The sequence below is a fragment of the Pantherophis guttatus genome, chromosome 13 (genome assembly GCF_059756535.1).
Source record: "Pantherophis guttatus breed Tessera chromosome 13, ASM5975653v1, whole genome shotgun sequence".
Classification (NCBI taxonomy): Eukaryota; Metazoa; Chordata; class Lepidosauria; order Squamata; family Colubridae; genus Pantherophis; species Pantherophis guttatus.
This window is the reverse complement of record NC_142075.1, coordinates 20,687,413-20,714,705: the sequence shown is the minus strand read 5'-3', so window position 1 is coordinate 20,714,705 and position 27,293 is coordinate 20,687,413. Positions and strand designations below refer to the sequence as shown.

At 47.4% G+C, this 27,293-nt stretch overlaps 2 protein-coding genes across 3 annotated transcripts in view; one reads left to right on the top strand and one right to left on the bottom strand.

Annotated features, from left to right (window-relative positions):
- The window catches only part of ALPK3 (alpha kinase 3), a 40,864-nt gene extending 29,406 nt beyond the window's left edge, over window positions 1–11,458 (bottom strand). Inside the window, exons 1-2 of one of the 2 annotated variants that reach the window (XM_034432591.3) lie at window positions 10,999–11,354; window positions 4,224–4,262 (exon numbers count right to left, since the gene is read on the bottom strand). In XM_034432591.3, coding sequence (XP_034288482.2) covers window positions 4,224–4,262; window positions 10,999–11,159 — 200 coding nt within the window. In that variant the 5' untranslated portion in view covers window positions 11,160–11,354. Of the gene's footprint in view, window positions 1–4,223; window positions 4,263–10,998 lie in introns of both variants that reach the window. The other variant, XM_034432592.3, reaches the window with a different exon arrangement.
- Window positions 11,459–25,846: 14,388 nt separating this feature from the next.
- The window catches only part of ZNF592 (zinc finger protein 592), a 32,271-nt gene continuing 30,824 nt past the window's right edge, over window positions 25,847–27,293 (top strand). Inside the window, exon 1 of the mRNA XM_060689448.2 lies at window positions 25,847–26,187. The gene's annotated coding sequence lies outside the window, so the exon portion shown is untranslated. The remainder of the gene's footprint in view (window positions 26,188–27,293) is intronic.

Sequence of the window (27,293 nt, the reverse complement as noted above, 5' to 3'; positions counted from 1 at the left end):
AGTATAGTATAGTATAGTATAGTATAGTATAGTATAGTATAGTATATACACCAGGAGCCTGGTGGTGCAGTGGACTAAACTACTGTTAAAGTAGTATTTAGCTGCCAGCTGCCTGCAATTATTACGAGTTCAATTCTCACCAGGCTCAAGGTTGACTCAGCCTTCCATCCTTCCGAGGTAGGTAAAATGAGGACCCGGTTTGTGGGGGCAATAAGCTGACTTTGTATACAATAGAACACTGCTGGGGGGGGGGGGGGGGGGGCAAAAGCCCTACTAAGCAGGTATATACAAAAAGTATGAAGGCTATTGCTTAAAAGCATTGTAAGCCGCCCTGAGTCTCCGGAGAAGGGCGGCCTATAAATCAAACTAATAAAATAAATCAAACTAATACTATACTATACTATACTATACTATACTATACTATACTATACTATACTATACTATACTATACTATACTATACTATACTATAGGAATTGTATTATATTATATTCTATAGGAATATAGAATTTAGAATATTTTGCAGTATAGAAGGCGGCAAAACCATAGAAAGTAGGATATTCAAGCTATTATCTTTTTTAAAAAATAATAATAATATCGAAACTCTTTCTGGCCAAGGCTTGGTTTTGTCAATCAACACAGTAATAACCTTTTAAAAACTGCACTTGGGAAACTGAATGGGCCCCAGTAATTTGACGCTAGGAGATAGGAATCTTAAATATTTCTCAACCTTAAACTAGAGGACTAAACATGTGTTTTCAGGAGGAAAGAGACGCATTGAAATTCTCCGAAGTCCCAATTCTTCATCCCGTATCTGGTTTCCACACAATGCAATGCGCACCGAAGTGGAAGATATGAATAGCACAGCCTTGGGGGAAAAAAAGGAAAAAGGAGATGCTTCCCATGTTATGTCTCCTTGTTCCTCTCTTTTTCCTGGTTTTAATCCCTGTTTTTTTTTTTTTTTTTCCCTCCACGCTTATAGCATGTTCTCTGGGAATTTGCAGCCCAAAGTTTGGTTTTGCGTTAATACAAAGTTCGTTGTTCCAGTTGCTTTCATGCGTTTGTGTGCACACGCCCACTCCGTTTGTGGGGAGGGGGGGAATAAAGGGAGAGAGGGGGAGGGGGAGATGAGATCACAGAATCCCAGGCTTTGCTTATGCAGCTATGCTAACGTAAAGAAGGGTCGTGCACGGGTGCAAATTCATCTCAGACGGAAATGCTGGATGATCCAAGAAACCACATCAGGCTACAGTCTACATCCACGGTGCAAACAAAAACCCGCCTACGGTTTGGTGCAAATCTACACACACTCCACACAGTGAGAGGTCGTGCGCAAACAGGGACAGAAATCAAGTCGCGGGGTGGGCTATCGAAGATCGCTTGCGGGTGGGTAGGGGGAAACAGATTGCACCGAGACCTCCCTGGCTAGATCGAATGAAAACATATTATCGGCTTTCGGGATAATACATTTTCTAGGGTTTCATTTCCTATCTTTACTCCCTTTGGAGAAGATTCCGTCACCCACTCGCAGATCGCATGCTTGGCCTGCCGCAGATCCTGGGCTCAACTCTTGGCATCTCCGCTTTGAAGGATGGCACAACAGGTGACAGAAAAGTATGCTTGCCCAGGATCTTTTAAGAACTGACACCCAGTTTGGATGAACAACAGACCCGTCGGCCAGATCTGATTTAGGGGAGTTTCCAAGGTTTATCTCCTCCCCTCTAGAAATTCAGCTCTGCTCCATGGTACCCTAGTTTCATCTTGCCTGTCCCCATTAGATTTCCAGCAATGCCATGTTTATTTTGTAACAAGGAGTGAGATGGGGGGGAAGGATAAGGTTGGCAAGGAATCCCAGCAACGCCTAACCTCTGCCCCCTTGCCAATAATCCCATCCAAGGTGATTGTAAAGGACAAGCATTGATCTGGCTGATAGATCCATTAGAGAGCCTTTCCCTTTTCCATTCCTTGTCCACCCTGTTAAAAGGTGGAAGGCCACCTAAAGGAGAAAGGACTGGAATGTCCTGCAAAAGAGAAACAGTTCTGTGCTCCGTGAAGTGAAGCTCTTGGCCAATGTAGTCTAGTTGTTGAGAAGTGGGCTGTTTTCTTGCAGGCGTTTCATTACCCAACTAGGGAACAGCATCAGTGCTGGGAGGGAGTGAGCTTTACTCTCTGTTTATATATAAGTAGTTTGCCCTGTCAGTGTTGGTAGGAGAGTTCTTGGTAGTTCCTTGATTGGAGCATTGTTTACTGTTTGATTGTTGGTCTAGTGTCAATCTTCATGCTTGTTGATTGCTGAATGCAATGCGCTCTACATGGGGCTACCCTTGAAAAGTGTCCGGAGACTACAGTTGGTCCAGAATGCAGCCGCGCGAGTTATAGTGGGTGCACCTAGATACACCCACATTACACCAATTCTCCGCGAGCTGCACTCGCTCCCTATCGGTCTCCGAGCGCAATTCAAGGTGTTGGTTATTACCTTTGAAGCCCTACATGGCTCAGGGCCAGGCTATCTTCGAGACCGCCTTCTACCGCATAGCTCCCAGCGACCGGTAAGATCCCACAGAGTCAGTCTCCTCCGGGTCCCGTCAGCTAAACAATGTCGGCTGGCGGGCCCGCGGGGGAGGGCCTTCTCTGTGGCTGCCCCGGCTCTCTGGAACCAGTTACCTCCTGAAGTCCGGACCATCCCCACCCTATTGGCCTTCCGGAAAGCGGTGAAGACCTGGCTCTTCCGGCAGGCCTGGGGCAATTGATCTCGTTATAGTAATCTTGCAAATTGGACCTGGCCACAAATTGGAGTGTATGGGTTTTAACGTTTTAATGTCTTCTTTTCTTCTTTTAACTTTTGTATGGGGTATTGTTGCATTGTTTTATTCTTGGTTGTAAGCCGCCCAGAGTCCCTTGGGTGTGGGGCGGCATCGAAATGCGACTAAATAAATAAATAAATAAATAAATAAATAAATAAATAAATAAATAAATAAATGAGTGTTTTGGTCTTTTTGTCTGCTTCTTAGCTTTCGGATTGTCTCTTTGGAACTATCAACAGCCCCTCTCTACGATACAAGCAGAAGATGTTACCCAGTTGGGTAATAAAACGTCTACAAGGAAACAACCAAGAGCCTTGGTAGTACAGTGGTCGAAGGCACCCTGTTATTAAGCTGGTTATTAAGACCAGCTGCCTGCAATTACTGCAGGTTCGAATCTCGCCAGGCTCAAGGTTGACTCAGCCTTCCATCCTTTCTAAGGTAGGTAAATTGAGGACCCAGTTTGTGGGGGCAATAAGATGACTTTGTATAAATGTACAAAAGTATGAAGGCTATTGCTTAACGCATTGTAAGCCGCCCTGAGTCTCCGGAGAAGGGCGGCATATAAATCAAATTTTTTTTAAAAAAAAACCCATGTGTCAGCATTCCAAGTAATGCACCCATAGAAAGCAGAACTCTTGAGGCAGGCAAATTCCTCAAAGAACAATTTATCGGATACATCCTATTGGCACAACTGGTGAAAGCCGACTCTGAAAGTTCCCACGGCTTTCACCTAAAGGGGAAAAGTTTTCCCCTTTTCCCCCCAAGTCACTGGTCATGCTGTCCAATCCAGTTGCTGGCCGGTTGCTTGGTTATTTCGCTCCTCCTCTGCCCAGCCACCTGTGAGAACGTCCTTGGGTCCCACAGGAAAACTTTTATTGTTTTGGCTACAAGACCCCATCTGGCTATTTCCCCCCTCCCTCTGTTGTGTGGCAACCCTGAGGCCTCAGCCAGGCTCACTTCAGGGTTGACACCATGCTTAGAGAACACCAGGAACCCGACAGGTCAAGTCTAAGCTACCGATATTCTCTTCTATTTGGCACTACTTGGACTAAGACACAGGAGGCCTGGATTCAAATCTCCACTCAATCCAGGAGAACTTAACCGATCCCCTTCTCCCAGCCCAAACGAGCTTATAAATCTTATTGCTAGATTTGAGCAAGGACCTCTTTCCAAACTGAGCTCCGTGTCTGTGAAGTGGTTGGGCTCTTGGTCCTTGAGCAAACACCACATGGCTTTAACCAACACTTAGCAAGGAAGGTACCACTGAACAGAAGCAGGCGCGGGGAGGGGGGGTGAGGGGGTGGGTGTAAGCTCCCTGGCAAAGTAGGCAGAGCTGTTAGTACACCTGGATGACAGTGAGCCACACCAAAAGTTTGGATGCCGCCGAGTCGCAGTTGGGCAAGACGTCGGAGAAGATTTACCTTCCATAGCTGCTGGGGGACACCCGGCGGGGGAGCAAGCTAAGCAGAAACAGCAAACAAAAGAATTAGGCATTAGAGAGAGAGGGAGAGGGAGAGGAAGAGAGAGAGGGAGGGAGAGAGAGGGAGAGAGAGGGAGAGAGAGAAGGAGAGAGAGAGAGAGGGAGAGAGAGGGAGAGAGAGAGAGGGAGGGAGTGGGAGAGGGAGAGGAAGAGAGAGAGGGGGGAGAGAGGGAGACAGGGAGAGAGGGAGAGAGAGAGGGAGAGAGAGGGAGAGAGAGATGGGAAGAGAGAGAGAGGGGGAAAGGGAGAGAAAGGGAGAGAGAGGGAGAGAGAGGGAGAGAGAGGGAGAGAGAGAAGGAGAGAGAGAGAGAGGGAGAGAGAGGGAGAGAGAGAGAGGGAGGGAGTGGGAGAGGGAGAGGAAGAGAGAGAGGGGGGAGAGAGGGAGACAGGGAGAGAGGGAGAGGGAGAGAGAGATGGGAAGAGAGAGAGAGGGGGAAAGGGAGAGAGAGGGAGAGAGAGGGAGAGAGAGGGAGAGAGGGAGAGAGAGAGAAGGAGAGAGAGAGAGAGGGAGAGAGAGAGGAAGAGAGAGAAAGATGGGGAGAGGAAGAGAGAGGGAGAGGGAGAGAGAGGGAGAGAGAGGGAGAAAGAGAGGGAGAGAGAGAGAGGGAGAGAGAGGGAGAGAGGGAGTGGGAGAGAGAGGGAGAGGAAGAGAGAGAGAGGGAGAGAGAGGAAGAGAGAGAGAGGGAGAGAGAGGGAGAGAGAGAGGGAATGGGAGAGAGAGAGGGGGGGAGAGAGAGAGAGAAGCAGAGAAAAGAAATGAAATCACAGCATACATGATGAAACCACTCTTCTGGCCGAGGTCAAGGATATTAATATAATTCAGCTGCTTTTGACGACCAGTGAGGATAAGCAAAGGAGGTTGACCATGGTAACCGAAGCTGTGAATGAAGAACCTCATGGAGAGGAGCGTAAGGCAGTTATCACAAGGCCCAATGTCTCCCTCCCTCCTTCCCTCCCAACCACCAGCAAAGCCCACTCAGTGTTTAGCGGCAGCGGCAGCAAAACAATCACTCGCAAGAGGATTAGTCGAAACCCTTGTAATGACTTCAGCTTTCTTGAACTCCAAAAGCTCTGGCTGAGACTATTGAAAAATCACAACAGTCCCAAGGGTGCTTTTTCAAGAGACAATTGAACTTTCTGGGTTTTTTTTCCTGGAAGAAAAAGAACTTCTTGGATGAGAAGCGAAACGTCTTCCAAGAAAAAAAACAGAAAGTCCAGTTCAGTGGTAAAAATCCAATTTTTTTTTTACTACTGGTTCTATGGGCGTGGCTTGGTAGGTGTGGCAGGGGAATGATACTGCAAAATCCCCATTTCCTCCCCACTCCTGGGGGAAGGATACTGCAAAATCTCCATTCCCTCCCCACTCCTGGGGGAAGGATACTGCAAAATCCCCATTCCCTCCCCACTCCTGGGGGAAGGATATTGCAAAATCCTCATTCCCTCCCCACTTCTGGGGGAAGGATACTGCAAAATCCCCATTCCCTCCCCACTCCTGGGGGAAGGATATTGCAAAATCCCCATTCCCTCCCCACTCTGGGGCCAGCCAGAGGTGGTATTTGCCGGTTCCCTAAACTACTCAAAATTTTTGTTACCGGTTCTCCAGAACCTGTCAGAACCTGCTGGATTTCAACCCTGGTCCAGTTGCCTCTTGAAAAAAGCACCTTTAGTGCAGAATGGAGTGCTGAGACATGAGGAACAATGCAGCGTTGGCCGTGACATGACAGTTCGGCCTTAATCGGTTCCTAGGTGTCAACATACCCTCTTGGGAAACCAGAGAGCGAGTTGAACACTATCTGGTGGAGGCCCCGTCAGAGTGCAGCATTCCGGAAAGCAGGCATATAAATAGCCCGTCTGTTCTTCCTTAGCCAGCTCTCCAACTTCTCTCCTCCAACTGGCCTATTTGCGCGCCAGACTGTGACCCCCTTCGTCGCGAGAAATGCCCTGCTCTTAATTCGTTTCTTCGAATGGATCCCAAAGTCCTTCTCCAAAAGCCAAAAACTTTGACCGGATCTCAGGGCCATCGCTAGACAGCCAAGGGGATGGAAAATAGGATTGAGATCCGGTGACACTAACACACAACAGGTCCAGGTTTAGGAAGTGGGAGAAGATTGTCCCATATTTTTGCAAGGGGGGAATACAACAATCTTCAGTCTAGGTCCCATGTGATCTCTTTGGGCGTTTCCTATCTTAGAAGGAAGGGTTGCTTTCTAAACCAGCAGGACGCTTTGGAAGGGGTGAAGGACGTGTCCGCTTGGCTAGAGAGGGGCAACTGCCATAGCTCTGGCTTCAGCCTAAGGGAGACAGAGACGATGCCATCTTGTCACTCAATGTTTTTAGAACCGTGAGATTTGAGGGTGGAGGCAGGATGCTGGGGTGAAGAGTGAAGAGACAGAATGGTGTCACAGGGTGGACTGGAACTATAGAATTCACAAAAGTATGGATTTTATCACAAGAGCCTGGGACAGTCTCTGCCTGGTTTGAAAGATACAACATGATAACAACAACAAGCAGAAGGGGGAGGAGGAGGCAAGGAAGAGGAAGAAGGCAAAGAAGAGGAAGAGGGAGAGAGGGAGAGGAGGAGGAGGAGGAGGAGGAGGAGGAGGAGGAGGAGGAAAAGAAGAAGAGGAGGAGGAGGAAGGAGGAGGGGGAGAAGAAGAAGAGGAGGAGGAGGGGGAAAAGGAGGGGGGAGAAGAAGGGGGAGGAGAAGGCAAAGAAGAGGAAGAGGGGGAGAGGGAGAGGAGGAGGAGGAGGAAGAGGAGGAGGAGGGGGAGAAGAAGAGGAGGAGGAGGAGGAGAAGAAGAGGAGGAGGTGGAGAAGAAGTGGAGGAGGAGGAGGAAGAAGAAGAAGAGGAGGAGGGGGAAAGGAGGAGGAGGAAGAAGAAGAAGAGGAGGAGGGGGAAAGGAGGAGGAGGAAAAGAAGAAGAGGAGGAGGTGGAGAAGAAGAGGAGGAGGAAGAGGAGGAGAAGAAGAGGAGGAGGAGGGGAGGAGGGGGAGAAGAAGAAGAGGAGGAGGAAGAGGAAAGGGGAGAAGAAGAAGAAAAAGAGGAGGAGGAAGAAGAAGAGGAGAAGGAAGGGGAGAAGAAGAAGAGGAGGAGGAGGAGGGGGAGGGGGAGAAGAAGAAGGAGGAGGAGGGGGAGGAGGAGGAGGAGGAGGAGAAGTGGGGAGAAAGAGAGAAATAAAAATGAAAAAAGAGGGAAGGAAAAGTAGGAAAAGGACTATAAGGACCAGGCATCCTGGACTGTGTAAAACTCATGGGAATTATGCAACCTTCAATAACCATTTGGAAGAGATTCTTCTCTAAACATTTTTGCTTAGTTTTCCCCTTCTGCTAATACAGCAAAACCAACCCCCCCCCAAAAAAAACACCCCACCATCTGCTTTACAGCCAATACATTCCTAATTCATTTTCACAGTGAACCGACTCAGGATTCTTTGCACTTTCCCACTCGTTATCATCTTTTTTTACAGATGGCAGGAAAAATGGTGGCTTCTTTCCTATCCGGAAATACAAGAAGCTTTTGCAGCATTTCCTCCCCCATGGTGACCGTGTGTTTGTGTGTGAACACGGCATCTCTAAGGAGCTCAGATACTCAGCAAGGCTCCAAGTACTGTAGGTAAATCATGCCATAACGGGATTAACATCCAGTCATTTTTATACTTCTATCTTGATTTTCCACCCCTTAATTGAGGGAAGCATACACCTGCGTTTGTTTTATTCCTGCTTTATCCTCTCAACAGGCTTTTAAGGTAGGCTAGGGTGAGATATAAAAACTGGCCCAAGGTCAGTAAATGAGGGTCAGAGGAAGAAATCCAGATTTTCCAATCCTTGTTTACTAGATTTATTTGCTACTTCCTACGATATCATGATCCCCCAGATCATTAGAACTTTGTCACCCACGAACCTTTACATGTTAATGACTGCTTTAACATAAAGGAGTGTCCCTTCCAAGCTCAAAGTAGATCCACTATTGGATCAACAGGAGTCCAAGAGCTGAACTAGATTAACAAGAGCCTTGGTGGTGCAGCAGACTAAAGTGCTGTTAAATGCTGTTAACTGCCTGCAATTGCTGCAAGTTCAAATCTCACCAGGCAAATCTCAAGATTGACTCAGCCTTCCGTCCTTCTGAGGTAGGTAAAATGAGGACCCGGATTGTGGGGGCAATAAGCTGACTTTGTATAAAAAAGAACACCGCTTGGGGGGGGCCGAAAGCCCTACTAAGCAGGTATATACAAAAGTATGAAGGCTATTGCTTAATGCATTGTAAGCTGCCCTGAGTCTCCGGAGGAGGGTGGCATATAAATCGAACCAATAAATAAATAAATAAATAGATCCTGTTCTTAATTCAAATAAGCCTTATTATACCATTTAAAATGGTATAGGTTCTCCTGTTTGAACAAGGGGCTCGATTAGAAGACCTCCAAGGTCCCTTCCAGCTCTATTCTATTCTTATTTGAGAGAAGCAACTTGGAATTAAAGAGAAACTTCCTAACAATGGGGACAATTAACCAGTGGAACAGCTGGCCTCCAGAAATCGTGGGTGCTCCATCACTGGAGGTTTTTAAGAAGAGACCGGGCAGTCACTTGTCTGAATTGGTATAAGGATTCCTGCCTGAGCAAGGGGCTGGACTAGAAGACCTCCAAAGTCCCTTCCAGCTCTATCCTGATTCTTAAAACTTCAACCTATCCGACAATATCGGTCCAAAAGTAACTGAGCAGAAAGTACCCTCATCATCATATATATATTTTTTTTAAAAAAAGGAAATTCAATTCTGAAGCAAGCAAACCCAATGCTAATCCATGCCTAAATTAAAATGACTCTTGGATACGACTTGTCGCTTGCAGTTGACACCAAAGCTGCCAAGGATGGTGTCTGTTTGTTTATGTCTGTATCCACACAGGCAAATCCATGCAGATTTTTTTTTCCTCCCAACTTTTTCAAAGCCAGGATGCCCTTGCCTGTTTCCTAGGGCTGAGAGAGGGTGACTGGCTTTGTCTCTTTGGAAGGACCAGCACTTGAGGACTCCTGATGACTTTAACCACTAAAGAGACTCTCGGTACCAAGATCACACGGTCTATTTTGGAACGCAAGGGCCTAGACAGCCCCATTGTTTTCCTATCCTGTGGGAAATTGTGGACTTTCCCGAAGGCGCCTGGATCAATATATGGGAAAGAGGATAAGTCACCCAGTTTGATTTGCTGTCTAAGGACTAGAATTCCCAGCTCTCGTTTCTAGCCTGGTGCCTTTTGACCCCAAAAGGGTCAAAAATGATGAAGAACTTTGCACAATTCTAGCCAAATGGATTCCTAAGTTTATAACCCATCCAGTTTGGTGGGATTTATTCCCCTAACAATTTCACAAAGGAGACTTTAAAGGGAAGATCTCTCTTGGTCTACTCCAGAGGTCTTCAAACCTCTGTTTGAAGTCCACAAGTCTTCAAGCTGCCAAGTTTGAAGACCTCTGGTCTATTCAGTGCCACCAATTTATTGCTCCTGGCTCAGCTGGGAGAGAAACACCAGCCTTCAAAACTGTACGAAAGAAATCCTCCCCACCCCCCCAAGCTGTGCAGCTCAGAGCTCCTTCCCAAAAGATTGTCAAGGGAGAAAAACAGACGAAAAGCCGGTTTCCGTGGGAAGCAGCTAATTCAAGAAACTCTTCCACGCTGTTCAGAAGAGCCCTTAAGACTTCCAAGAATGAATAGAAACACGGGGCATTTTAGCTATCTGGGGTTCTAAGAGGCTGGGGAAAAAAATCAGACACCCGTTTACAGCTTCATTCAGAAGCCCAGAGTAGTATCTGGTCTCCTCCATCCCTCACCTTTCTCTCCCCTCCCCTCCTCTCCCCCAGTCCTCCCCCCCCTCCAGCTCTGTGACGTAGACCCCTCAGCAATCTGTTTCTTGGCCTCGCCCTCCTCCCTCTCCCCTTCAAATTGGGGGCCTGATGGTTCCAACTCCAGAATCCTCACCCCTTCCCCATTTCTTTAAAAGTTGGGTGAAACCTTGATGGGACTGCGGGAGGGAGGGGGTCTTGGAACCCAGGAACTGGGCCAGGGTCGTGTTTCTGGGGGTGGGAAGTCCGATCACACTTGGCCAATAAAGAATTCTATTCTATTCTATTCTATTCTATTCTATTCTATTCTATTCTATTCTACTCTACTCTACTCTACTCTACTCTACTCTACTCTACTCTACTCTACTCTACTCTACTCTACTCTACTCTACAAGCAGCCCCAGCCCGACAGAAATAGCCCCTTTCTCTCTTTTTTTAGGGTTCCAGCCCTCCCAACGCCTTGTGTACTCGGGGGTAACCTGCCCCTGCAAGAAGTTGGGGAGGGGGTGGGGCTCCATTTCGGCCACTTGGGCTTTTTACCCGGAGCTCTTCCGCCCGCTTGAATCGGCCTCCTCCTCTTCCACCTCCTCCTCCTCCTTCGGAAACTAGACCAGCGACCCCCCCCCAACACCTCTCAACCCCTGAATCTTGTGGCCGCGAATTCCGCAAGCCACGGCTCTTCCAAAGGAGTCCTCGCTCCGTCCTACCGCCTTCCAATCTGATCTGGTGCCCGGCACAGAGGCTTCCCAAGCGAGGGCCACCTTGGGACCCTCCGGGAGGCGCCTCTCCTGCTGAAAAAGACCCCCTCCCCGGCGCCTGGCAAAGGGAGCGCAGCGCCCTTTGGCTTCCAAGGGGGCCCGGGAGCTTCCTCGTCCCCAGCGGAGCCCTACCTGTTCTCGGGGCGCACGCTAAGCAGGTAGCTGCGCCTATCCGGCCGGTACTCCACCAGGGGCCCGTTATCCTCGCCATCGCTGCCGGGCCCGGGGCAATACCCCACGGAAGACCCGTTGCCCGAGTGGGAGCGGCCCAGGGGTCTCCGGCGGGAGCCCATCGCGATCAGCCCAGCTGCGCAAAGGAACGGCCGAGGCGCTTAGTCCGGCGAGCGGGGAGCAGGGCAGGCAGATAGACAGGCGGGGGGTCCCGGGCGGCTCCCAGTCGGGGCTGAGTGGGCTGCGGGGGCCGCTCCGCGCAGCCCCAGCGCCGCAGCCGTCAATCACCCCGGGAGGGCTGCGACCCGGCTATTTATAGGCAGCCCACTTGGGGCCGTCACTCAGGCGGAGCCGAGGGGGCTGCCCGGCTGGGGGCTCGGCCAGTCGGCAGGGCCGGGCTAGGATGGGACCCTCGCGAGGCAACAGAGACCGTCGAGGGTGGGTGGGTGGATGGGTGGGTGGTCCCTTGCGCTGCAGGGAGGTCCCCGCCGGTCGCCTAAAGGGGGTCTTGGACTCTCCTTTTCCCAGCGCTTGTTCCGTGGCAAGAAAACGGACCGTCCCCACTGAAGCAGGTCTCCCACCAGAGGTAGGTTTCAGCAGGTTCTGACCAGTTCTGGAGAACCGGTAGCAGAAATTTGGAGTAGTTGGAAGAACTGGTAGTAAAAATTCTGACTGGCCCCGCCCCCATCTATTCTCTGCCTCCCAAAGTCCCAGCTGATAGGGAGGAAATGGGGATTTTGCAGTAACCTTCCCCCCCCTGGAGTGGGGTGGGAAGGGAGATTTTACAGTGTCCTTCCCCTGCCACGCCCACCAACCCACGCCCACAGAACCGGTAGTAAAAGAAATTTGAAACCCACCACTGTTTCCACCTCTCTCCCCACCCCCACCCCCACCCCAATCCTCGCTGCCAAGAGAACTCTGGATCGAGGCAAGATCAGCTCCGGGTAGCTGATCTTCAGGTTCTTTTCACTGGAGAGAAATGTCCAGATTTTGCACCTAGGCCTTGGCTGACACAACTGTAATGACCTAATGGATTGAGAACATTAGGAGCCTTGGTGGCGCAGCAGACTAAAGTGCTGTTAAGTAGCACTTACGGCCAGCTGCCTGCAATTACTGCGAGTTCAAATCTCACCAGGATCAAGATTGACTCAGTCTTCCATCCTTCCGAGGTAGGTAAAACGAGGACCCGGATTGTGGGGGCAATAAACTGGCTTTGTATTTAAAAAAAGAACACCGCTTAGGGGGGGCCCAAAGCCCTACTAAGCAGGTATATACAAAAGTATGAAGGCTATTGCTTAATACATTGTAAGCTGCCCTGAGTCTCCGGAAAAGGGCGGCATATAAATCGAACCAATAAATAAATAAATAAACATCTGATAGAGTTCTCTAGGAGACAAACTTCACACATGCACCACACACACACACATACACACACACAGAGAGAGAGAGAGAGAATACAAATTGCAAGGAAAATGGGATGAGGTCCTGCTGTAATGGAACAGTAGCCTTGAAGATATTTGGAGGAGAAGAGCCTGTATCTTTGTATTCCTTCGGTGTTCAAAATGCAAAACAGAGCATTGCCCAGATCCTATTCTTTTGGGATAATTGGAGTTGTTCTCTGAATCTAGGACTACCTGGGGATAAAAGGGTTAAAGCTAGCATGGCCAACCTATGACCCTCCTGTTGTGCACCCTAAACCTATAAGCCCCAGCCAGCATGGCCAAGGGCTGAGGGTCCAGCTTCCATAACCTCACACTTGGCCCCTTTCCCATTAACCCAACCGCCTCTCTATCACCTTCGCACTTCTGGCTGGGATTGGCTACTTTGGGATCCAGTAGTAGGCCACGCAATCCAGCCAGTGAAATGACCAGATGACCTGTTCGGCTGTGAGGTTAACTCCATGGGTGCGAGAGGCCCCCAAGGAAGTGTTTTCAGCTCCTGTTGTTTGTTTGTTTGTTTTTAATTCTTGCATTACAATCTGATTCAACAAGTCCCACTTTAAGCAGCATCATGTGCCGTGGGGTATGCTGGAGAGAGGGCAGAGCAGAATGTCTTTTGCGTCACCGGCCTGGCTATCTGCCTTCCCTGGATCTACCTCTCCGGATTCCCTGCCTTTGGCTGGTACACTTGTAAATGTTAGGATGCCGGACGGCTTCTTTTTCTAGCGGATTAAAAAGACTAGACTTTTGGATAGGATACTCACAGGAACAGAGGATAAATTCATTTTAAAAATTTATAATTTTTTACATAGCATCGAGTTAGAGGAAGAACAAGTAAAGGAAAACAATGATAGCTTGGGCAAAGAATTTTGGACACTCAATTGGTTTAGATAAATGGCAACAGTTATGGGAAAGGAATTGCAATCCAACAATGTCCACTGCATATAAAGAGAATCAATATAAAATGTTTTACAGATGGCATATGCCCCCAAGAAACTGGCAAAAATGTTTAAAGATAAATCAGTTAAATGTTGGAAATGTTACCAGTTACCAGGATTTTATCATCATATGTGGTGGACATGTTCCGAAGCTAAAAACTATTGGAATAATATTAAGAGATGGTTAGAAGCAGTGGTGGGATTCGTCCAGTTCTCACCACTTCGGGAGAACCGGTTGTTAACTTTCTGAGCAGTTTGGCAAACTGGTTGTTGGAAGAAATCATTAGGGCAGAGAACCAGTTGTTAAATTACTTGAATCCCACCACTGGTTAAAAGAAATTATACAATAATGTATTGATTTAAAACCAGAGCTGTTCCTGCTGGGTATCCTTCCAGAGAAAACTGGCAAAGAAAATACTTATTTGCTTATACATATAATAACAGCTGCAAGGATTGTTTTTGCATAAAATTGGAAAGCAGAGAAAATACCTCTGGAAGGAGAAGTAATTAAAATTAGGCTGTGCAGAAATGAATAGATTAACTCTGATGATTAAAGAAAGAGAGCATTCAGAATACTTTAAGATATGGGATCAATTTTACCATTGGTTAGAAAAGAGATATAGATAAGTAAATTAATAGTTATGTAAAAAAACTCAGTATAATTAAAATATTGTACATTTGGAGAAAGGTAAAAATGAAGACAGAAGAATCAACAACAACGAAAACAAAGATGAAGTCATGGAGAAAACACCGAGAGGTCATAGGGAAGGGAAGAATGATGTATGAAATGTTTGTTTGTGTATAAAATAAAAAACTTTTTAAAAAAAAGACTAGAGTTTCTTTTCCTACAGCTTAATTGTGCGTGGCACTTTTATGAGCCGTGTCCGTCATGGTGGGGTTGAGAAATGGAGGTTATTTAAAAGAGTCCGTGCAGGCAGCAGGTATGATAAAACTTCTCTCGCAAATCAGGGAGGAATTACGCAGTTCACACAACATGTGCTTTGATCTTGATCCTTCTTTTTATTAAAAAAAAGATACCTTCCTCCAAGGGAACACTGGTCCAAATTTAATCTCCCTCGTCTCCGGGGCGTGATAAAAGTCTCAAACTGTTCTTGGCTCCAGAATCAAAGCAAAACTTTCCTCTCTGAGTTCTACCCTACAAAACTCCTTGCCATTTCGACTCGGCTTCCTGCAACCTTACCAAAGCAAAAACCATCCTTTGCCAATTGCAGCAGATAGATTTTGCAAAGCGCGCTGAGTCATGTTGGAGCAAATCAGTTTTTGGCGTGGGTTTGCGTTAGGGAACGCCAATTTCTGGAAAAGTTTCTTCACTCTTAGGAATCTTCCTTTGGAAGGAACTCTTAGCCTATCCTCCCCCTCTACACGCACTCATACACAAACACGCGCATAACACTGTGAAGGGCAGTGGTGTCATCTTTTTTGGCAGATGTTTGGAATCCCAAATGGAACAGGACTGGCTTCTGGTGTCTTCAAGTAAGAGAAGCATGATCAATAACAGCTGGCTCTGTAATATATCGTATTTTTTGGAGCATAAGATGCACCTACTTTTTTTGGTGAGGAAAACAAGAAAAAGAAATCTGCCTCCCAGCAATTTTGCCTCCTTGCAGCAAACAGCAAACAGCCTGCTTTGCTTTCATTTTCGTTTTCAGCAGAGCTTGATTAGCACAAGGAAAAAAAAATCTGCTCCAGCAATTTACCTCTTTGCAGCAAGCAGCAGAGCCCTGTGCAAAACAGCTGAGAGCAAAACAGCTGAGACTCGGGAGGCCGATCCAATCAACTTGTGCTAATTAGGCTGTGCTGAAGCTGAAAGGACCTGTTTCTTCTTGCTGTTTGCTGCAAGGAGGTAAACTGCTGGGAGGCAGAGGCTAAAGAGTGGGGGCCAGTGGGTGGGTGGGGCTACATTCGGTGTATAAGACGGACCTAAATTTTCACCCCCTTTTAGGGGGGAAAAAGGTGTGTCTTATACTCCAAAAAATACGGTAATTGGAAGGGGATCCATACTTCAATATGCGTATATGCTACAATATAAGAATATACACCGCAGTGCAAATACTACAACCCCTCCCTATCCCAATCTATTAACACACAATGCCTTGAACCACAAACTGGGTGAATTTAGCGGGTCCTTGGTGCTCTCTGAGCTGGGTTGTTTTGTTGCAGACTTTTCATTACCCAACTGGGTAACAAAGTTTTAGCACTGATGAGGTTCCCTAGTTGGGTAATGCAATGTCTGCAAAGAAAACAACCAAGCTCCAAGAGCACCAAGGAGTCCCTCATTTCAATCCCAAACTCCAAAACATTCTCCTTTATCAGTAACTGCATTTTAACCCAATGTGCTACTTACGAATCCAGCTTGAGTGATGAGTTTATCATTCAGGCTGTGTTGTCTGAATCCAGAGAGTGGGACGAATGCACTAAATCGTTAACTATGTGTGAGTTGGGCAGCCATAAAAATATCAACAACCTCAGATATGCAGATGATACCACTCTAATGGCAGAAAGTAAAGAGGAACTAAAGAGCCTCTTGATGCGGGTGAAGGAGGAAACTGCAAAAGTTGGCTTGAAATTCGACATTAAGAAAACTAAGATCATGGCATCTGACCCTCTCAATTCCTGGCAAATAGATGGAGAAGAAATGGAGGTAGTGACAGATTTTATTTTCCTGGGCTCCAAGATCACCGCAGGTGGGGACTGCAGCCAAGAAATTAAAAGACGCTTGCTCCTGGGGAGGAAAGCCATGGCAAATCTAGACAGCATACTAAAAAGCAGATGTCAGCATTCCAGGAAAACCCCCTTCTCCAAGTAAAGACACGGAGGCAAGCATTGTCAAAGTTCTATTTACTAGAATAGGTAAACTGGCACATCTGGGAAAACTCGAATCTGGGAGGTCCAGGTTTTCCCTCAGTAAATCAAAACCCCAAAAACCATCCCCTCACTCCTCAGTCGATTACATACCCCAATCAACCGCCGTCCTATCTCGAGACAGCACTCCGACCACTCCTTCTCCAGATGCAGGATCGCCCTGACCTTGACCGACAGGAAGAATGCTATTATGTCTACAGACAACCCCTCTACTAAATCCCCCCTCCTACTTTCCCACGCATGAGAAGGTGGCAGCATGGAAGCTTCCGGCCTCATATGGCTTCCAAAGCTGACAGCAGAGACATCAATCACCCTGCCAACAAAAGTGCATACAGTCAAGGCGATGGTTTTCCCAGTTGCAATGTATGGCTGTGAAAGTTGGACCATAAAGAAGGCTGAGTACCAAAGAATTGAGGCCTTTGAACTCTGGTGCTGGAGAAGACTCCTGCGAGTCCCTTGGACTGCAAGGCGATCAAACCGGCCAGTCCTAGAGGAGATCAACTCTGACTGCTCTTTAGAAGGCCAGATCCTGAAGAGGAAACTCAAATCCTTTGGCCACCTAATGAGAAGGAAGGACTCACTGGAGGAGAGCCGAATGCTGGGAAAGATTGAGGGCAAAAGAAGGGGACGGCAGAGATCTTGGTGGCTGGATGGAGTCACTGAAGCAGTCGGCATGAGCTTCAATGGACTCCAGAGGATGGTAGAGGACAGGAAGGCCTGGAGGAACGTTGTCCATGGGGTCGTGATGGGTTGGGAACGACTTTGCAACTAACAACAACAAAAAATAAATTTGTTTTTTTTAAAAAAAAAAATCAGGATGAAGTTAGGCAGGTGTGTCCTGCCTAAAACTAGGTAAGTGTATCTCTATCTTAGAGAGATTCTCTCATTGTATTGTTCCCACAGTCATAGGGATGTTAAAGTGAGTTGGGGTCCCAATGCGACCGAGGCCTGGAACGATTCAATCCAAGTCATTTTTTTTTTCCAAACCAAGAATTAGCATGTGCTGACCCCAGCTGGCAGCTGCAGGAACGTAGCTCCTCCAAAAAGGAGGCGTGTCTAATCAACAGTTAGACCAGGGGTCTCCAACCTTGGCAACTTTAAGACTTGTGGTCTTCAACTCCCAGAGCTTTTTTTTTTCTGCAGGTCGAAACTGCAGTTCATTAGACTGTTTTTCTGCCCAAAATGAGAACATCCTAGCAGGGACCTCTTGCAACACATTTAATCTCAATTTTCTGTAAGGTTTAATCGCTTTCCTCTTTCATCAGCTTGACACTGAGGTGCGTGTACACAGACACAAAACTCTCAATGCAAGCAGAAAACCAGAGAGATTTTAATTTGTGTGTGTGTGTGTGTGTATTTCTGAAATTGCCATCTGTGCTTGTGTTTGAGTGAAATCTGGTTAACATTGAAAGTTTTCTCGATGCCTCACGAGGAGGGCATGTTGCCCTTATGTCTAGTGATAAATCATATGTGGGCGTCATGACTCTTCAAAGGACATGGGGAGTATGTGAGTGACTCAGTTTATGAGCTTCACGAATTACAACCATGATGATCAGGCTCCATACAGTCACAGCTCAAAGACTTCCTGCATACATTTATTTGAGAATAAACTCCACTGTTTTCAGTATGGCTCCCTCTGAATAAATGCACACGGGATCGCATTAATATTATGTCTATATTGGATTCAAAGCTGTCTTATTAGATGCAGAATGTGCATACAATATCTTGGAGAATTTGTCGTTAAAACATATCGTAAAACCATGCCCTTCTGCGGTGAGAGCATTAGCATTCACAGTCAAAGAAGCGAAATTGGTGCAGACCCAACTTTTTAAATGTGGCCTTTTGTAATGTGTCTGCTAATTTCCATGCTGTTTCTTTTAGTAGGGCAAAAGCATTCTAAATAATTGTTACTGACTTTGACAGCATGTGGTGGTAAATGAACACTGATGTGACAATATTTCAAGGAACTTTGCTTCAATCTCATAATTAGAGTTTTGTCTGCTACGTTTACCATGTTAAATCTATTCCCCCTGTTCTGTTACTTTAGCATCTAGATAAATTATTGGTGGTGAGTTTCTTCAAAAATCAGCATAATCTTTTAATGAGTCCATAATCTCTTGCAAAGTGGAGTTCTGGGCAACTGAATGGAACTGAGTGTTTACTGGCCGGATGCCCTTCCTGTCGCCAATGAGGAGTTTTGTTCATCAGATAATATTCTCATTGCGCCCAGATAGAGAAATATCTGTCTCTGCCTAGGATTGAACTCACAGCCTCCTGATTGCAAGGCGAAAGCTCCACCTCTGGGCCACTGCACCACTTGAGTTTTTTCAAAAATGTATTTAATTAATTATATTGGTTCTAACAGTGGTGGGATTCTTGATTAACCAAATCTTGCCAAAGAAGGACACTAAATCAATTCACCTTTCCAGTCCTTGCCACCTGAGATATCAAGAACCACCAAGAATGGGATACACGTAGTCCTCAACTTGCAACAGTTCATTTAGTGACCATTTGAAGTTACAACGGCACTGAAACAAATGACCATTTTTCACACAACCATTGCAGCCTCCGCCTGGTCACATGATCAAAATTCAGACACTTTCCAACTGACTCATATTTATGACAGTTGAAGTGTCCTGGGGTCAGCTGATCACCTTTTACGATGTGCTGACAAGCCAAGTCAATGGGAAGCCATATTTACTTAACAACCATATTACTAACAACAGCTGCAGTGATTTGCTTAACAACTGTGGCAAGAAAAGTCGTAATATGGGGAAAAACTCACTTAACCACTATCTCACTTAGGAACAAAAATTTTGGCCTTAGTTGGGATCGTTAGGTTGAGAAATACCTGTACCTGGTTTTTTTAAAGCTGGCTTCAGCACTTGAGAGGGATTCCTCAGAGGACTATCCTGGCCAAGTTATAAACTTGATCAGTACCCAAAATTTCCATGCCAGTAGGGCCATTGCTGAGGATTCTGGGACTTGAAATCCATAGATATGAAAGATTAAAAATATGAAATATTGGGGAACACTGCTGGAATAACGTCTATCCAGTAGCTGCAGAGTTGCTCTCCATGGTCCTGAACTCATCTGACAACTGCAATACTTATTGGAACTCATTCTCCATCACTTCAGCTCTTTACGTGGTTGTCTCTTCCTTTGCATTCTTACCTGGAGAAATAAGCCACACTGGGAATTTTTTGCAGGCGAACCAAATTATAGAACAATGCCCATTGACAGGGTAGCGATAAATTACAACCACTAATCTACCACATCCCTGTCAATGGGCACTGTTCTATAATCTCCTAGAAGTCTGAGCGTATTCATTTTTTTTACTACTGGTTCTGTGGGCGTGGCTTGGTGGGCATGGTGTCGCTTGGTGGGCATAGCAGGGGAAGAATACTGCAAAATCCCCATTTCCACCCCACTCCTGGGGGAAGGATACTGCAAAATCTCCATTCCCACCCCACTCCAGGGGAAGGATACTGCAAAATCCCCATTCCCTCCCCACTCTGGGGCCAGCCAGAGGTGGCATTTGTCGGTTCTCTGAACTACTCAAAATTTCCGCTACCGGTTCTCCAGAACCTGTCAGAACCTGCTGGATTTCACCCCTGGTTCATCCTCATCAGCATGAGCATTACACTGTTCTAGAAAGTCCAAAAAAGCCAATCTCGTTTCAACATTAGATGTTGTTGTGTTGTCTTTTCATCATCTTTCTGGACTTGTTTTCCTTGTCTGTTTTAATATCTGGGGAAGATGTGCATTTAAATCAGATGACTGCTTGGAAGGTTTTGATGTGGTTGTTACATTTTACTGTGTGAACCAGAGGTCTTTAAACTTGGCAGTTTTAAAACTTGTGGACTTTAACTCCCAGAATTCTCCATCCAGCTATGCTCTCCAGGCTGGAGAGCATGTAAGAGTTGAAATAAATAAGTAAGCCATAACTAGGAGTTGTTATTGTTGTTTTTAATCATACTATGCGAAGTTAACAATGATAGTGTTGTACTTACAGCTCAGCACAATATGCATGGCAGGCTTTTAATGCCTTATTCAAACATCCCGGTTAAAAGAGATTTCCTTAGGGCATTTGCAGAAACTCCATGAGTGTGTCTGTATATACTAAACTGTACGTCTACTTATTGGCTGGGTTTGCATAACTAACGAGAGCTGGAGAGGAGCACGATGAGCTCCGAGAGTTCAGCTTAGTTAATTCTGTGTGGCTTGGCACATTGTTCAAAGCCAGACCCACTTAGTTGATTTCTCAACATCTTGTGCAACAATACACCTCAAACAGGTTCACTCAGTAAGCAGGAGAGGCATATTCCTGTGACCTCGATCTCTCTCTATTCCTAATCACCACGCCACGAGGTGCACAGCTAAGCACGAATTTCTTATCTCCCCTTGTTGAACAGATAAAAATGAACCGCAGAGTGTACGGTTGGGAGGTTTATCGAGCCCAATGCGTTGCCAGAATCTTTCTTGCATTAAATTGTTAAAAAAACGAAGAAAACAAAGGTAGCAACAAGTTATTTCCGTGTTAAAATCATCCAGCTAGGCCCGGAACTTCCCACGTTGAGTGGCGACATCTCCCTACCTATAGGAGTCTCCTTGGTTCTGGTTTCCAGATAGTATTGTAGTTGTAATTCTCATTGTTTTTATATTTATCTTTTACTGTTTGTAAGCCGCCCAGAGTTGCCTTATCTCTGAGAGGTGGTGGTGGTGGGGCATGTAAATTTAATAAATAAATAAACGACGCTTACGTGCTTTTAAATGTCATCTGGACAATCTAATATCATAGAATCACAGAATGCACGGATTGAAAGGTACCTTGGAGATTGATTGATTGATTATTAACAGTACTAACAGTAACAGAGTTGGAAGGTATCTTGGAGGTTATCTAGTCCAACCCCCTATACTAGGGATTCGAACCGCCAAACTGCCAACCTTTCTAACCGACACTGCCAAAGCATGAGATAAGGACATAATCAGTGGTGAAATCCAATTTTTTTTTAGTACCGGTTCTGTGGGCGTGGCTTGGTGGGCATGGTGTGGTGTGGTGTGGCTTGGTGGGCGTGGCAGGGGAAGGATACTGCAAAATCCCCATTCCCTCCCCACTCCTGGGGGAAGGATATTGCAAAATCTCCATTCCCACCCCACTCTGGGGCCAACCAGAGGTGGCATTTGCCGGTTCTCCGAACTACTCAAAATTTCCGCTACCAGTTCTTCAGAACCTGTCAGAACCTGCTGGATTTCACCCCTGGACCTAATGGTAGTTAATGTTATTCTTTATAGGGTTGTGTTCATGGCTGCGAATGGTTAGTTTTTATTAAATTCTTGTTGGTTTTTACCTCTATAAACTACCGTAACTAGAGTCACTTTGGGCAATCATTGGCCTTATGAATTGTCCACGTAGGCAGGTAGACAGACAGACAGACATTGGTCTGACTCCCAGATCTGCCTCCAATGATAACAGAGATCAGAAGAGGCACGTGAGCTTTTGAGGGTGCTATGTTTACACAAACACACACTGGCATAGTCTGCTTAAGTGTGTGTTTTACCCAAGGCACGATCGATTAGGTCACGTAGCCGACGAAACTATAAAGCTACAGCTGAGAAATCAGAATGGCCGAGTTTACACACAGCACGCTAAACCACAAACAAGCCATTGTGGTTTAGCATGTTGGGCAAACCTTACCGATAGGCCAACAAGCAAGAGGTTGAGCAAACCTAACCGAGACTAGTAAGCAAGAGGTTGGGCAAACCTTACCAACAAGACTAGTAAGCCTAGGCAAGTTTTCCAAACCAATAACGAGCTACATTTCATTGTTAGGATGACTGGCCCTGCCACCTGTGAAAACCGGAGTGATTAAGAATCCCATCATTTAGAAATCAGAAACTTTCTTCGCTGCGGGGACCATTGGCCACACCAGAACTCTCTAAACCCCCATTGTGTCTTCTTGAAAGCCACTTGATGGGTTGGAGAGAGAGAGAGGCTTGAAGCGAGAGGCTGGAGCTGACATGATGCCAGCCTTCTCTCCTAGCCCCCAGAAACCCTCCATTTTCGGAGATAAAAGAAGTCATTAGCGAGGCACAAAAGGGCATCACAATTATGTCAATGTGCCTCTCTTTTGAAATGAATGGAATAACCTTTTACATAATCCCATTAGCATTTTCAGGGGGGGAAATGGTGGCATTTTGAGCAGATAGTTAAAAAGAATGCTGCTTCTTGTCTTGGCAGAAAGGCCAAAAGTATTATCTGATTTACTATCTCAGAATTGATATTCAACAGCGTTGAGAGAGCCTGGGGTGAACAGGGAGTCCGCTCCAACCTACCAAGAGGTTGGGGTTTGGTTTTGTTATTTTGCAAAGCATCCCAGCTGCATTTTCTCAGCAAGGGAAAAGTTTGAGAAGACTTTGTATAAACTTAATGTAACTATTGCCATTAGTATACAATGATTGTTTGATTATGAGCCATCAAGTCATTTTCCGCTTGTTACAGATGTCTCCTGTTGTTTTCTTCTTCTTGGGCTACTGGGTCTTTTGATTTACTTAGATGTTTTGGAGCAGGGGTCTTCAACCTTGGCAACTTTACGACTTGTGGACTTCAACTCCCAGAATTCCTCAGCCAGTGCATGCATGCGCTGGCTGAGGAATTCTGGGAGTTGAAGTCCACAAGTCGTAAAGTTGCCAAGGTTGGAGACCCGTGTTTTGGAGAACTATAGTTGGTTTGTGTGTTACTTAGTTGGGTAATGAAATGTGTGGAAGCCAACAAGCTCAGAGAGCACCAAGGACGCCACAATTCAACCCTAAGCTACAATTATCCTCTTCTAATATAATTCTGCTTTGTTAGCATGTGGTTCTTCCCTTGCTATTTGTTTTGGATCGTTATCTCTGGGACTTGGGTTATATTTCTGGATCTTGGATCTGGATTTCTTATGAAACGTTTTGGGAATATCCTGTTCTGTTCCGTCTAATCCTTGGCATGCCTAATCTGGCTTGCTCAGGCAGTTCGTAGCATGGAGGCGGCCATTGACCTCATTCAAACACAGATCCCAAGGGATAAACATTTGACCCCACCCTGAAGAAGATTAAGATATCCATTTCTCCCCTTAGTATCCCACTCCCAAATGGATCCGGGGCCCCATCCCCAACCACTCTTGAGAGTCCACTCTTTGACATGATGTGCAAAGCCTAGCTTCCAGAAGCTGCACACTGGAGGTGTAGAAGAATGCTTACAGCAACACGAAGTGTGTAAAACCATTCACGCTCCCAATACTAGAACTACAGGTAGTCCTCGACTTACGACCACAATTGAGCCCAACATTTCTGTTCTTAAGTGAGACATTTGTTAAGTGAGTTTTGTCCCCTTTTACGAACTTTCCTGCCACAGTTGTTAAGCGAAACACTGCAGTTGGTAAGTTAGGAACACGGTTGTTAAGTGGATCTGCCTTTCCCGTTGACTCTGCTTGACCTTTTGGACACAGCAATGGTCATAAGTATGAAGCAGCTGTCTGAATTTTGATCACATGACCATGGTACAAAAGTTGTAAGTGTGAAAAATGGTCATAAGTCACTTTTTTTCAGTGTCGTCGTAACTTTGAATGGTCACTAAATGAACTGTTGCAAATCGAAGACTCCCTGTAATAAAAGATAACATAAGCTTTCCAGCTCTGTTCTTTTCAATCAAAATAAATAGGCATTCTCAATATACATTCTAATAAGCTTCCAGGAGTCACTGCGAGTGAGCCATATAAAAATTCTTAAATAAATAAATAACATCCGTTTCCAAAAAAATCTTTCTACAAACTGTATTGTTCATAAGTGAATCAAGCCTTAGTATCTACAATAAACTTTCTGCACTGGACAGAAAGAGAGACAGAAAGAGAAAGAGAGGTGTATTATGACCAAAAAAAAAGATGTTTATTATGAGTTCTTGGTAATAATTGAAGATCTTACTAAAACAGAATCCCTCAAAAGAAATCACGAGAGCACTTAAGATTTTAATTGCAAGATGCTACCTGCGTAGCCTCCACCTGTCTGGAATTTTCAGGAGGCTTCTTGGCACAAATTGCAGCTGATAATTGAAATATTATCTACGATAGCTTATGCAAATAAATTGGGGAATTAGAACTACTCAGAATAATTTCGCCTCTGCTTTCCTTATAGACTGGCTCATATCAAACATCTCAAGCCAACTCACAATAATAAAATCCAATATAAAAATCCAGTAATGATGAAAGTAAACCATACCCCATCTCACAACCAGAGATAATTGAGCAGCTGGGGAGGCACCGGCTTCCAAAGATGACTAAGACAGACTCATGCCATGGTGGAGTCAGGAACTGGGGCCAAGGGTAGTGTGGTCCTCACATTTTTTAAAGTGCAACCGGGTTCAATGTGACACTCATCACCTTACAATGTTCCTGAGGTCAAACAAAGACTCAGTGACTGCTAGGACTGTTGGAAAGCTGGCATCGTTACTACCACCCATCTTCGCACGTTCTACAGTTTGTGTGGCTCTCCACCTTCTGGAGTGAACACCAAAGGTGCTGGGCTACAAAACCTAGCACTTCCCACAGCATCAGGGTCTTTGCTGGCAGCATATGGGTCTCTCGGGAGATTTTCCCAAGACCTTTTTGGTTATCCATTCAGGACCAAGTTGGGTTCAGGGAGGAGGAAAGGATGCCTTGAGCCCTGGATGGATCAGAACTTCAGCAGCCATGCTGGGTGCAGAGAAGGTGGACGAAGCTGCTCTGCAGGATACCCATGTTTTGCTGGGTTTATGGCCCGGGTCTATGCCATGCATGCCATGGCTTGACTACAAAAACATGCCATGCCTGCAATAACATGCCATGCCTCTAATGCCAGGCCAGGCCCGCAATAACATGCCATACCCACTATGCCATGCCAGTCAGGGCCATGCCATACCAGCAATAACATACCATACCATGCCATGCCAGTCATGGTCATGTCATACCAGCAACACCATACCATACCCGCCATGCCATACCAGTCAGGGCTATGCCATGCCAGTCAGGGCTATGCCATGTCAGTCAGGGCCATGCCATACCAGCAATAACATACCATACCATGCCATGCCAGTCATGGTCATGTCATGCCTGCAATAACATACCATACCAGCCATATCATGCCAGTCAGGGCCATGACACGCCCACAATAACATACTATATCATACCTGCCATACCAGTCAGCTACGTCATGCCAGTCAGAGCCATGCCATACCAGCAATAACATGCCATGCCATGACAGTCATAGTCATGTCATGCCTGCAATAACATACCATATCATACCATACCATACCAGGCATACCATACCAGTCAGGGCCATGACATGCCCACCATAACATACTATGTCATACCTGCCATGCCAGTCAGGGCCACGCCATACCGGCCCTATAACATACCAAGCCAGGCCATGGCCGCCACGCCACCACCACACCACGCCATGCCCTCCTCCCAAGGCCGGACGGAGCCGAGGCTGCCAGACCCGGCGGCGCTCCCTCTCCCCCCCGACCTCCTCCATCCTGAGGCAATCCCGGGGCCCCAAAACACCTCAGGGGGAGGCGGCCACCCCAACCCGGGGCCGCCCTGGGGGGACGGGGCGCCGCGTGTGTGTGTGAGAGAGAGATCGATGGATCGATCGAGCGGGCGATCGAGTGATCGATCGATCGATCGAGCTGCGGCCCGGCGCGGCGCCGTCCCTGAGGCGAGCGGCCCTGTCCTGGCCTGGGAGGCCCCGCCCCTCCCCCGCGCCCGCCCCTCCCGCGCCCGCCGCCGCCATGTTGAGGCGGTCGCTGCCCGGCGCTGCTGGGTGAGGCCTGCGCGGGCCCGGGCGGCGGCGGAGCCCGCGGCGGAGCAGCCCGGTCGGTAAGTGCGGGGCGGGCGGCTGGGCCCGAGGGTCGGCAGCGGCGGCGGGACAGCCTTCCTGGGGCTCGGCGTGGCCTCTCTTCGGGGCCTTCCGCGGGACAAGCAACGGGGCCCGGCCGCTTTGGCAGCCCAGCCCGCGGCGGAGCGCTCGGCCTCGGGAGGCTGGCAACGGCGGTGGGGATGGGGGCGCCTGGCAGGAACCCCGGCCGGGCTTTTTGTGGCGGCTCCGGCCGACCCGCTGGGCCAGGCTGGCAGAGGCGGCCTCGCTCCCTCCCTCCCTCCCTCCGTGTCTGCGGGGAAGCGGCGGCCGCGGTGCCAGGCTGGGTCGCCTCTGCCCCGGCTGTGTGTGTGTGGGGGGGGGGGTCTTTGTGGGGAGGCCTGTCCCTCCTTCCTGGGCACTATAAACCTCTGCAAACCCCCCCACCCCGCTCAATATATGGGACCCCCATGAGCAGCTTCGTCCTGCAGCCAGGCTGGCATTTGTGCCAGGCTGGTGCTGCAAGACCTGCGCCAACTTTGGTGGCAGCTGCCAGGCGGCTCACTTGATGCCCCTTTCTTCCTGCTACTGTCCTCATCCTCCTGACCATCCTCCTCATCGCAGAGCCTCTCCGTTCCTTAGCAGGAGGGGTGTCCCCAACCCACCTCCCCAACACGCACACCCCCACCAGTGCTGAAATGCATTTCTAACCAGGACCCGCGTTTGCAAAAACCCCCCATGTGCATGCATTGCAGCCCCAGCCCATCCCCCTCATCCCATGCTGAAATGCATTTCTAACCAGGAACCCCCATTTGCAAACCCCCCCCTCCCATGCCCCAGCCCATCCCCCTCATCCCATGCTGAAATGCATTTCTAACCAGGAACCCCCGTTTGCAACCCCCCCTCCCATGCCCCAGCCCATCCCCCTCATCCCATGCTGAAATGCATTTCTAACCAGGACCCCCGTTTGCAACCCCCCCTCCCATGCCCCAGCCCATCCCCCTCATCCCATGCTGAAATGCATTTCTAACCAGGAACCCCCGTTTGCAACCCCCCCCTCCCATGCCCCAGGCCATCCCCCTCATCCCATGCTGAAATGCATTTCTAACCAGGACCCCCGTTTGCAAAC